At 44.7% G+C, this 12,938-nt stretch overlaps 2 protein-coding genes across 7 annotated transcripts in view; one reads left to right on the forward strand and one right to left on the reverse strand.

Moving 5' to 3' along the window:
* DOCK1 (dedicator of cytokinesis 1) overlaps positions 1–12,938 on the forward strand; it is a 522,147-nt gene that overhangs the window by 225,414 nt on the left and 283,795 nt on the right. The gene's annotated exons all lie outside the window — the stretch shown is intronic.
* The window catches only part of INSYN2A (inhibitory synaptic factor 2A), a 56,955-nt gene that overhangs the window by 6,270 nt on the left and 37,747 nt on the right, over positions 1–12,938 (reverse strand). For 3 of the 4 annotated variants that reach the window (XM_019424616.2, XM_053910044.1, XM_053910045.1), the window contains exon 3: positions 9,775–9,846. The exons of the other annotated variant lie outside the window; for it this stretch is intronic. In XM_019424616.2, the coding sequence (XP_019280161.2) occupies positions 9,775–9,846 (72 nt within the window). The remainder of the gene's footprint in view (positions 1–9,774; positions 9,847–12,938) is intronic. 4 annotated transcript variants of the gene reach the window in all.

A 12,938-nucleotide genomic window follows, 5' to 3' on the forward strand; every position in this document is an offset into this window, starting at 1 on the left:
TCTGGGGGCATCATACATCCAGCATGTCCAAAATCAAATCTTTCCTCCAGCCTATTGTCTTATCCTTTCAAACACAGCCTACAGCCAGCATTCATCCAGGTGGCCAAAGCCACACACCTTGCCATCAAGCTTCACTAGTCCTTTCTGCTTGATCCCACCAGCTGGGTCAATGGATTTGCCCTCAGCATCCTTCCTCTTGGGCCAACATCCACTACCCTTGTTGAGACCTTGAGAAGTTTTTCCTCTGACCATTGAAACTGCCAAGCAGTGGGCTTTCTTTCTCTTCTCTGCCTCCCTGTCTCCCTTCTATCTCCACTTCCTTCTCTTCTCTCTTCCTCTTCTCCCCTCCCTCTGTTTCTTCTCCCTCTTTCTCCCTCTCTCTCCCTCCCCCTTCTCTCCCACCTCCCTCTCCCCTCCCTCTGTTTCCTACTCCTCTACACCCCTCTCTTCTCTCCCTAACCACTTCTCAGTAACCTTCCATAGTCACCTTCAGAAATCCCGAAACTCCTTGGCAAAGTCCTGCTCATCCTTCAGCCTAGCTACATGCCACTTCTTCTTTCTGTGGGATTTCCAGAATAACCACATCTGCCCACCCTCCTTCCTGTCCAAACTCATGTGGAACAAGCTGCCCCTCAGGCATCGTTGTCTCTGCATTTTTACTAGAGCATGTCCATTTCACATTGGATTGTAGCTGTTTTTCTCTCATGACTTTGAACTCATTGAGGGACAGACCCTATTTAATTCCTCTTAAGTCTGAGGTGTATTTAATACAGTGTCAGGCTCAGAACATGCTTTGCTTCTGAATTGAAATAAACTGATGAACTCAATCCAGATCCCCTCACTTCTGACCTCTACAGAATGCTACTGTTCTGTTTTTTATTTTACATTTATAATCTGTCATCTAAATGAATATATACAAAATATGTTTCTGTGTTAATATACCTATATTATATATTATCTGTCAGTCCCATGCCAATAGGTTCAAATATTAATAATTTATATTGCCAGCTTTTTAACCCTTTGAACATAGAAATGATTCATCATAACTTTGGATCCTTCCCTCACCATTATTTCACATAGTAGGTGTATAAGCCAAGTTTATAGAATCACTATAAGATGTAAAATACCAGAAGTAGAGGAGTATTCAATAATATCAATCCCTAAACTATAAGATCTCCCCCCCTCCTTTCCTGGTACACTATGGCAAGGAAATTATTACAGTTGTAAAAACTAAAAACATTAGTCTGTTATCCTGCTATAATTATACGATGATCGCCAAAGTTATTGTTAGACAATGACTTTTCTGAGTGGTTCTTTATCTTGACTATACTGGAGAACAGCCCTCTTCCTTGGTGCTGGGCGGAGTTCTGTCCTCGATCTCCATCTTAGCTATGACTTCCTTTGGAGTACAAATACTGGTCTTGCACCCAGGTCTTATCAAAGTGCCCGAATTTATGGGCTGGCCAGATGCACCAGGATCAAGGAACCATGTTTTAGCCTCTCACAAATTGTACCCCAGAGAGGTCAAAGTGTAAAGATTCAGCCCTATTTATAACCTCTACCCATAATAATTTCTCCAGTCAGAAAGGGACCACCTCACTAACGAGACTTTGGATGTGTATTAAGCATATCTTACACCACATGCCCAGCAAGCCACAGAGATCATACATTGTAATTACAAGGGAACAGTAATGATGAAATGTAACCTGCCAACATGCTACTGTCCCTGGCTTCAATGAGGAGCATGAGTGTTTTGTCTTTGGGCAGGAAGTGTATTGTAACTATAGTTAAGATGAGAAGACATGGAACTCCCCAGAATTGGTTATAGTAAGTCTGGCAGGTGCTGGGGGCTGGGGACGGGGAACATTAGGTGACCAGAGTGAGGTTGGCCATTATCTTGGCCACCACCTCATCTGCTCTTATCATTTTAAAGATGGGCACCTGTCTGCCCGGAGAGACAGATGACTTCCTGGGGTCACGGTGCTGGAGGTAGTGTGCAAAGGAACCTGACCCCCCTCCCCCTCGAGCCACCAACCTGGGACTCGAATTCTAGATGCTCCATGGAGCTCTCTCATTTCAGATCTGAGCTAAGGAATGCTATCTGCACTGATAGGAATTAATGATAGTCTCACAGCACAGGCCAGAAAACCATTATCTCTTTGTACGTGTCCTCTGGTGTCACCAGTGGCCATGTAAACCCCAGGCTCCCCGGTGTATCTCCAGGGATGCTATGTGTAAGCGAGTAGCTCTTTCAGGATGACTGATGGGAGAGCTGAGTGAGCTGTATGGCCCTAGCAACCACTGTCTTTTCTAGTCACTGTGTTCCCCATGGGATTTCAAAGGATCTAACTCAGGGCATTGTGGTAGGGACCCAGTCCTACATTGAACCCCTAGAAAAATCTCCATATTCATATAAAAACGAGTTACATCTATTTTCTCATGATATTGACAGTGCAACCTTCCTTCCCCCGCCCCCCCCCCCCCGTCCTCACCCCCCCCCCCCCCCAGCAGTTTTGGACATCAGTGAATGCCTCCTTAACTATTCCCTTTGGGCATAACCAAAGGTGAGAGTTTTAAGGGAAGGGTTATCAATATAATCAGCCTTTCTCTGCTGAGTAGATTTTAACTGATTGCTTTACAAATAGTACTTTGAGATCAGTAATCAGTTTTCGGTTTTCCAGCATCTACTCTGTATCAGAGTTGCATTTTAGAATTAAGGTATTACTAACTATTACAAAAATCCAAATCCATATATGTTGGGAGGAGGTGGAAGAAATCATATACTTTTAAAATTCTGATAGAATAGAAAACACTTGCATTATTGGCTTTGGGAATTTCCAGGGAGAATTCTGAGGTCCGTTAAATCTTTTTTTTGACTTTTAATTTACTGTATCAAAAAAATACTAACTCATGCCAGACTCTCACTGCGCAAGGTATTATCCAGGGACTCCTTTCTGTCATCTTCCTCCTAGCCCATCATTCACCGTAAATACTAAGAACAGAGCGCTAAATATTAGACAAAAGTCTAATTTCCTCCACATCAGTTCACGTTGTTAAAGAACTGAATCTACACCAAGTGGCGGTAATTAGAGCCGGACTGGACAGAGCACTTCCACTAAGAGATAATCACCAAATGACAAAGGCTGTAGAGATTCCACTCCAAGTGGGCTCTGGACAGGCTAGATTTGGCACCATTTATGCATACAAATGCAATTACCTCTCTTCACAATAAGACTTCATTAGTTATGAAGCTTACTGTGCTGGTGGCTGTCCTGATCGTGCGTCACCCTCACCAGCTCTTTGCACTTTGTGCACTACACCAGAATCAGTAAAATCTCCGTGCACGATCTCATCTGCAAACTCTGCATCCCCATATGTGGCGCCCTTATTGGCGATGCTATGAATTACCAAGGATGATTTGAGAGAATGCCACCCATTAATTCTGTGAGTTCCTCCTCCGGTCTCATGGAAGGCTGAACTTACTCCTCTTTCCTGAAATCCTCCGGTCGTTTTGGAAAAGAACGTGCAGAATTCGAGAACTGCCTACTTGATGAGCAGTCAGAGATTGCAAGGTACTAGAAAGTTCCCAGCTGCTGTAAAGACGAGTGTGCATGAGCAGCGAGGCATCTCCCTCCATCTTTGGGGAAGCACTGGCTGTTTCTCTCCCTAGTTCCTGCTGGTCGTTCCCGACTCTGCAGTCAGAGGAGCCGGCTCTGGAGCACACATCTGAACCCTCCTCAACATGGTGTCCTTCCAAGATGATCCTGCCTCCTCTGAGTCGGCCCCCTCCCAGGTGGAACATCCCAGCTTCCTTCAGCTCCTTCTTAATCTTTCTTCCTTGTATCTGTGGCACAAGGAGGTTCCCCTTTGTCAGAGCTCTGTTGTTGCAAGTCTTACCCTAGGGGGTGTGCGTGGGTTTATCTTCAGCCAGGTTACAGACTCCTTTCCAGCTCCCAGTGACTGGGGTGGAGCCTGTCGTTTCCTAGGAGTCCCGTGGAAATGGTTGCTGCAGAAATGCGTATAAGCATCCAATGGAAAGGGCTTGGGTATCTTACCAAAATAGTGGTTTGAAATCCCGCCCATTGTTGACCATCAATGGATCATATCAAATGACAAAATTAGGACACAGACAACATGAAATTCTGCAAGATCCCTCCCTCATTGGTGTTGAAAACAAAGCAGACTTCCGGCGTTCCTATCCATCCATATACCTGCCTCCCGACGGCTCCCCCACGTAATTAGTGTCCCTGGAGGCCAACTGTGTGGTGGCCTTGATGTACAGAAATGGAGCAGGTGTGGGCAGTATCTTCCTAGAGGGTACAGTGGCCTCAGGTCTTGCAACTAATGGTGAGACTTCTAACACTTACAGGAAAAATTTAAATTCTGGTAGAGATGCTATTTAATGAATCTGGAATCAGCATCATTATTACCTTTTAAATCTTGCTTTCATTCCCAAAAGCCTCGGAATTGAGTTTGGCACATGCTATTTTCATAAAAATGTACAAATCTGAATTCAAGCCATTTTGTTGTGGTATTATTTTAGAAATTAACCACTTCAGTGAGGGAGGGAAATGGTGTATTTCATTGTTCCTTCCTGAAACACAATCGGAACAAAAGGTGAATCATCAGGAGGGTGACTCAGCAGATTTGTCTGACTAGAGAATTACCAAGATAGGCTGGGTACAAAGGATTTTGAACTGCTTTTGAGCAAAGATTATATTAGTAATTTATCTCTAAAACATTTTCTGAAATAATTACAGCGTACTGTGACAGGAAATACGGATGATTCGCCAGAAAAGTTTTGCTAAAGAAACCTGAAACTTGTATCTCTTTTAATCTTTGTTCATGCCGAGACGGTCTTTAATTAGAATTTCATAATTGGTCCAGATCACAATCCAGGGGATGTCATCTTAGGAAAAACGGTAATCATGTCAGCCACCTCCAAATCCCCAGTTATGGGAAATACTACTTCTGATGTTTGGGGTTTCAGTGGACTGGAGTGAGCAGGGCAATCAATTCGCTGCCTAAGAATGGTGGTTCGGCTGTGCATAAATCGATTTGCCGATGCAGGACCCAGGACATTCCTTGGGTGAGAAATGCCTTGTGACTGTCCACACTTTTCCTCCCATGGATACTTTCCGTGGAAGCTCAGACTCACTGCTGCTGTAAATCACTTGGAAATCCCTGACTCAAGGAGCTTTCAGAGCCGGAAGGGACCTACCTGATCCCTTCGTGCTGTCCCACGTGACGCAGAGATTTGTCGGACACCCCACCCAAGAGAGGGGGTCGGGGTTCAGCCCCGGCCTCTGGGGTGCCCCGGTGCCTAAGCAGCAGGCTCTGGCAGGCTGACGTTGCCAACCTTTGGCTTGTGGTACTGGCATCTTTTTTCCCTGAAATTGCTTCAGGACCTTTTGTCCTTTTGATGTTTCTTCCAAGTCCTGTATATTTCCACGACAGACTTATTTTTTACAGAGAAATATGTACCGCTGCTTGTGGCAAAGGGACACATTTATTACAGGCCCGTGTTGATGAAACTGCAGGCAGCCAGGTCTTGAACACGGCACCCTCTGCAGCTCCCCGGGCCAACTGCTACTGGAAACACGGTGGATTCTTATGCTGCTCAGAGAGGGGAATTGGGTTTCAAGTGTAAATGCAAGACAGGCGGGGTCAAATTCATTGGCTTCCAGGGCTCTCTGCTTGCCAGGGAACAGGTATGACAAATTGCAACATGTGCATATGGCAGCTATGGTGGCCCCTTGTGTTCTGCCAGTTCCTGGGATAACCACAGACTTTTGGCATGTAAAAATTTCTTTAGTTTGAAACTCCTTTAACGTGTTCAATCTCGAGGTGCTCTAGGCATCCTATGGGAAAAGGCCAAGAAGAGCGGCCAGGATGGTGGTATGGGGACTCCCAGGAATATTCCCGAAGTCTAGGATCTGCGAGCTTGGAACCACCTGCAAGAACAACGCTTGGAACCAACCGCAAGGGCCTTGACCTTGAGCTAACTTGACCCTTGGTGACAGGACCCTGTCTCTATAGAGCAGTGTGCAGGAATTGAAGGAGGACTTGTTTGCAGGTTTCCTCGGTGAGAAGAAATGGACTTAAATCCTAAAGCCTATGAAATCTGGGCACTCTCTCCGGCTCACTTTGGGCCTGTACTTCTGGGATGCTGTGGCTGTGTAATGCTGCGGGCTCCCCCAAACAGGTACTTTCTCTTGCAAAAGGACTGACGAGTTCTGAATGCTGTTCCACCAAAGAAACCTCCATTCTTCATGAAGCATTTGACATTTGAGGATGAAGTCATAGGCCTGACTGAAAACTGAGACATCACCCGGCGAATTTCCCCTTGTTCCCCTTTCTTTTTGACAAAAGGGAACCCTGTGATAGGGAAGTTACGAATCAAGGCGTATCAACAACTGTCAGCCATCAGGGCAGACGCAGAGAGATGTAAGTCTTCCAAGAACCAGACCAGGATCTCCTTCATCCTGTTACATTAGTCCTTGGTATTCAGACAGTATGATGGAAGCCACCTTCACGGCTGTCCTGGATTAACCACTGATGTGGTTCTGCCGTGACGTAACCACACGAGGCTGACACTCCTGGTGAACGGGCTTCTCTGTTCTCGCTCTGCAGCTGTGTGCTCCCCAAGAGGATGTTGTGTTTGGATCTGTGTATGCCATTGGTGCCCATCACTGAAATGATGTGACTTACTTGAATGTTACAAAAACCAATGTAATAGAACTTAGTCAAAGAGAATTATTTCTGTGAGTTAGACGCTTTGGACAGAAGAAGGTGTTCCCAAATATCAAGTGTGAAAAAGGTAGGGGCAAATCACGATCTAGAAGCTTTCTGAAATCAGATTCCCTCACAAGATGGTTCATGGAAAATCACTTGGAACGCCAGTGGGGTGCCTGCATTCACAGGAAACACCTGGGCCGCCTCTCAAAAGACTGCCATAACTTTCCACCAAGTAAATATAAGAGCTCCGTTTATAGGATTCAGATTAAATTAACAGGTTAAGCGTATGATTTCCCTTTTGACTGGGTTTTCAATTAGTTGACCAGAAGTGAGCTTGCACTTTTACCATCTATGGAGCTCAGAACACTCTGGCTCAGTGTCAATAACCAGCATACAGAGCGTTTAAATTTTTTGTTGACATATAACCTTGTGCAAGTTAGTCACAGTTAAATTTTAATGACTTCTAACGTAAAGGGGCAGGAAAATTGGGAACAGAGCTTGATGGGCTGTGTGTGTTCAGCGTGTCAGTGATATCAAGGTCCTCGTCTGGATTAACAGCTGGAAGGCTGACTTTATGAGTCCAGCTGAAGCGTTGTTGTTAGGCCTTCTATGGTAGCTTCTGTGTGCGACACAAGCTTGGAGGTTGGGGAATTGTCACTCTGAAGGAGAGATTTTAAAATACTTTCCTGCACGCGAGATCTAAAATTCCCAATTTTCTGCTACCACCTCTCCAAGGATACTTGGCTCATTTAGAGAGAGGGCTGGTGGGGGGTTTGTGTGGCTCCTCCCATGCACCTGGGAGAGATGCACACCCCCAAGGGAAGGCCAGCCTTCCCTCGTGGTCCCATCTCTTGACGAGAAGATCTCTGTGAGTAAGCATGCATTTTCCCATTTTTGTAGGAGGTAAGCACAGTGATCACAATGGCCCCGGTCCCTCTAACTGGCCAGTCTTTGTTCAATTACTTGCAATTTCCTGTGGTTCCGAGACCCTCAGAGTTCTTTCAGAAAGTGGGCCAGTAGCTGGTGTCCTGGGGTTCCTGCAGAATGTTGGCTGAGCCAAGTCTAAATAGCAACCACTCAAAGCTAATTCCTGAAAAAAGACCAATTTCTGTCCTTCACAGGCTTGTTAAATCACTTTTAATATCACTTTTAATGTAAGTCACTTCTGGATTTAGAGCTAAATTTACTTAAATTACTTCAGTTACCCTGGAGAGTGTCCTAATAAATTCTTTTTTCAATCACCCACAAAATGTTAAATGGGTTTGTGCTCATGATGCTCACTCTGAACCTTCTCTGGAAATCTCTGCTCACTTCTGCTCTGTTGCGTTAAAAGACTGGGTGACCTGTAGCTCCCAGAGTAACGAAAGCCAAACGGGGAGGTTATATGCCAGGTGCTTTCGTTCCTCACTGCTTTTCCCAAGTTATTTTATGTCAGAGTTACATCCCTTCGCTGGTGACCCTAAATTCTCTTCCATGATATGAATGTAGAGAAACTTCCCACTGACCAGACTCCTCTGATACGTAGCGGTCCCCGAGGACGTAATTTGCGATTTGTGCGAGTTCTTGACAAACAGAACTTGCCTGGGTGCTTGCTTTTCACCTTCCTCTTTGTTAATAGCCGAGGACAATCAGGCGGGCTGGCAGGCTGGGTGGGGGCTGCCGCAGGGTTGCAGGGTCCTCTGCCTTTTATGGACCTTAACCTGGCGATGGTTCCAGTAGGGTAGGCTTTGTCAAGCCTTGGAGCAACCGACATTTTGGACCAGATAAATTTTTGTTGTGGGGCTGTTCTATGCTTTATCGGACGTTAGCAACATCCCTGGCCTCTACCTACTAGATGCCAGTGGCACCTCCCTAGTTATGACAGCTGAAAATGTCTCCCTCCAGACCTTGCCAGATGTCCCCTTGGAGGCAAAATTGCCTTTGTTGAGAACTTCTGCAGTAAGGAATGTGCTAGTGTGACATCGGTGCTCATGTCTGCCTTGGGTTTCTTCTGCCTGGTCCCACAGAAGGTCACTAGGTGACTCAGCTCTGCTGTTAAAGAGGCTGAGTCCTGTCTGGAATGTTCTGCCCCGACTGGAGATATGTGCTGGGCCCAAGGTTGTGTGGACTCCAGCTGTTTGCTACATTGAAGACATTTATACCCTCTCTCTGTCTCCACTTTTTTGAGGAAAGGATGGTAACTCTGAAGATCTTTCTGGAAGGTGTATTTGCTGGCGGGGGAGATGGGAGTTCTTTTACACATTTCTGGATATGTAACTATGCAGTTAGAATTGTTTTTGAGAAGTCAACTACAGTGGCCCTCCAAGCTTCATTTTATGCAATGAACTAAATCATAACATCTCTCACTCCTCTCTCACTTTGTGAAAATTACATTTCCGAGAAGAAAAAGACCGTAACCTCTCTGAAGGTTGTGACTCTGTCTGAAAATCCTAAATTATCACGAGGAGCCTAACATGGTTTTTCCCTGTTGAAAGTTTCTGCTGTATTCTTGTTGAGGTGAGTAATCTAAATAAAGTTTAAATTAAGAAACATGGTGAACAGCTGCCGGGGTTCTAGACAGGGGGTTAAGTCCCGAGAGTTGCAACTTCAACAGTCTCTGTGAGTTCCTAAGGAAACAAATTGCGCATTTGATGCAAGCGGCCTGGGTCCTTCTACGGTATTTCTAGCACATGCGGTGTGGTTTGCAGCCTTTGATCTATACCATCTGAAGGGCTTATATTTCAGAGCTTTGTGGAACACACTACAGTGCTCATGGCTATCGATTCCGAGGCAGCAGGCCATCAAACTTCTCTACCCGTTTTCAAAACCACTAAGATGCATTTGCAAGACCAACGAGTTCAAGCTCTCCCTCATCCTGGGGATCATAGACCTGGGGCTGAGTATGGAAAAGTAGCTTAGAATTGTGGTCAGGTAAGGCCCTTTACTCGGTGTCTCATACGATCATCCCAGCACGGCCCCCAGTGATTCTTGCATTTGTGGGTAAACATCATTTGTCACTCGTAATAGAAAAGTGGGAGGAGGAGAACGTTAACATACCTATAGATAACACATGCACTGTTCCTGCATGTCTCACAATTAGCTGTGTCTTGCCCAGTCCGATATGAAAGCCTACAAGATAAGAACAGGAGAGCATTACAAGCGGTGGCTGGTGGTCGCTGGCTGTTAAAGAGCAGACACCTCACTCACACCAGATGCCTTCCCAATGCCGTCGCTCGTCATGGTAATGGAAACTGATTAATGTGTGTTTCCCATTTTGCTCCTGTCTGCATTTATCATACAAAACCAATGCGACGTCTACAGCGAAGATGATATGGAAAATAAATCCAGAATGTGAACGTCAGCTACCGGGTGAAGGAGATAATCTGATTTTGTTAAAAGACAATCAGGGCACCTTTACGCTTATGGTGTTTTAAATGAACTTTGAGGGAAAACCGATGCCAGATACTCTGACTCCGTGGCTTAATTTTGCCCTGCGACCTCTCGGTCTGCTGGAGTACAGGTCTGCAAACTACAGTTGTCGGGTTGAATCCCATCCTTGGTCTGATTTTTGTCCAGCAAGCTAAGAATGGATTTTACGTTTTAAATGGTTGGTGGGGGGGGAGGGGGAGAAGGAAGAAGAAGAATATTTGGAAACTGTGTAAATTAATGAAATTTAAATTACAGTGTCCATAAAGATTTTGACAGTAAAAACTAGTGAAAGTTTTTACATAATTATCTACAGAATATCTTCTGTTTTACTTGTTGATCTCCAGATTCCAGAGTATTTATTCTCTGGCTCTGTAGAGAAAACAGTTTGCTCGGCCTTGTGGTCAAGTATGCTATGCTGCTGCCGTGCCTTCCCACTGACCTTCTCTGGCTGTGAGGTCTATAAGTCCTGTGAGGCAGCACTCGTTTGGTGGGGTGTTTTGTGTTTTGTTTTGGGTGGGGGGGTAGAGGATGGGGCATTTGCTAACTCTTTTCCTCCTTAAAAAAACAAAAACAAAAACCAAAAAAACAAGAACCTGAGAGTATTTTTTGGAGCATGCTGTGGAAGGTTGAATAAACCACAAGGTTTGATAAGCAGGATTTTCTTGACCAGGCCTTCACTATTTCTTGGCTCAGTCGCCCCAAGAAACTAGCATAGGGGGTGCTTTGATGCTGCTTCCTCTAACAACTTCAGTTGACCTTTCTTCACTGATATTTTTAACAGCCAGGTGTAGTTTTTCCAAATATTACTTTGTACCCAGGGGCAAATGCGATAACCACAGTCTGTTAAATTTGTGGCAGAAGAAGAGCTTCCACCTGAATTGGCTTATGTACACTTAGGGGGTAAATTTACATTTAGAGAATCACTCAACATAGTAACAGTGTGCACAGGAGGTTTGCTGTCAACATCAGCAGTCAATATTTTTATCACCTTCCCTATGTAAACTTCTCTTGTATGCATCATGGATTTTGAATCGAAAATAACTTTTGTTTTCCTCATTATATTTTGTGTTACATAAACATTTGACAAAAAGATTTTCCACTCAATGTCATGTTGTCTCAGTGAGCTTTGGTAAACTCAGGACTTGACCTTTGAATTCTGTGTATTTTTCTTCTTAATCAAGTGACCATATTTGGCCCTAACGTGTTGCTGATCATTGCCTGTGACCCCACTGTATTTGGGCGAGAATTGGAATCCTTGTGTGGCTGCATGTGCGTTGACTTGGTCCACCATCACTTTCTGTACAGGGCTTCTCTGGATTCCCACTTTTGGCTTAGTAGAGAGGAACAATCGAGAGCGTGTACATCACACCCTCCCTATTGTCTTCACGAGACATGGCCACTTTCTTCCTTAGAATTGTCCCCTTGATGATAAACCCCAAGAGGACATTCCTCATGAACCTTCCCACCTGGTGCCAGATTTGTCAAATCCATTCCAGGGTTCCCTGTGTCATGACATTGACCTTCTGCATTCTTCCATGCCTTACGTATATGTAAAATGACTTTCTCTATTCGGCATATTCTACTAGAGCTTGCCCCTAAGCTCATTTCTGACCAAGGTCATTTTGTACAGTATTGTGCACAACACTTGAGCCCATGTCCTAGCAATGACATGGTGGGTGTGGCACTGTTAGCTTGGGTTGCAAACGACATCCTGTTCTGCTTTTGGGTTGCACTAGCATGTGCTAACCACCAACCAAGGCAGCTGTTTATAGATGCTAGTCATAGTCCAAAGTTTACATTTTTAAAAGAAAGCAGGCAAAATCAGGGACATTTCTTACCCCTTATGTGTGGGCACTCTTTCTTGGTTCTGAGGAAAATATGAATTCCAACCTTGTAGAACCTTCCTGTGTTAGACCCCAGGACAAATCTCTATCAAGCGTCATCAATACCAACATCCCTTACTTGCCAATATCATAGAATTCCCAAGTATCTCACGTTGGAGCCTTGAGTCTTCAAATTAATTATGCTATCCTCATTTTACAGAGGAGAATACAGTAACATTTCAGGTCCAGGATCTCATTATTCTTGGACCCCAGTCTTCTGATTCTCTGTGACGCATTCCTTCTACCTTGGGACTGGTATTCTGCCCTACGTGTAATTGGCAGGTTGGGATAGTCAGTGAATCCAGCAATGACAGGACAAGGGCAGTGGGTACCAAAAATGCACAAAAGGCCTCTCTTCAGGACCTTAGTGTTCTTCAGTTAGAAATTGCTTTTTTAAAGTACTTTTCTGAAAACACTATTCTTACCACCTCTAAAAAGTACACACATTTTTTTTAACCCTGTTACAGTGAGTAAGCAAATAGTTATTAAGTGCCCATTAGGTGTTAGACATTATTTGACTACTGAAGAGACATTTTTGAATAAGACAGAATCCTTGTCCTTACGAAGCTTCCAGTAGAGTGGCAGAGGCAGACAAAAAACAAACACACGGATGGATGGAGGGATGGATGGATGGATGGATGGATGGATGGATGGATGAGTTGGGTGAGTTTTGATAATGCTCTGTATTAAGGAAGGGTTGTGAAGAGGTGACTTTAGCTAGCACACTGAGGGGATGGATTCTGAAATGGGACCTTAGTGATTAAAAAAAAAAAAAGATGTTAGTCATCTGAAGGTCCAGGGCTGAGTGGTACAAACAGGAGGACTCTCCCAGGTAACATCCTGCAATGGGAATGATGTTGGCATGTTTGCACGACAGAAAAAAGGGCTAGTGTGGCTAGAACAGATGTT

Source organism: Panthera pardus, unplaced genomic scaffold (assembly GCF_024362965.1).
Source record: "Panthera pardus isolate Hobbes unplaced genomic scaffold, ASM2436296v1 HiC_scaffold_22, whole genome shotgun sequence".
In the NCBI taxonomy this organism is placed as follows: Eukaryota; Metazoa; Chordata; class Mammalia; order Carnivora; family Felidae; genus Panthera; species Panthera pardus.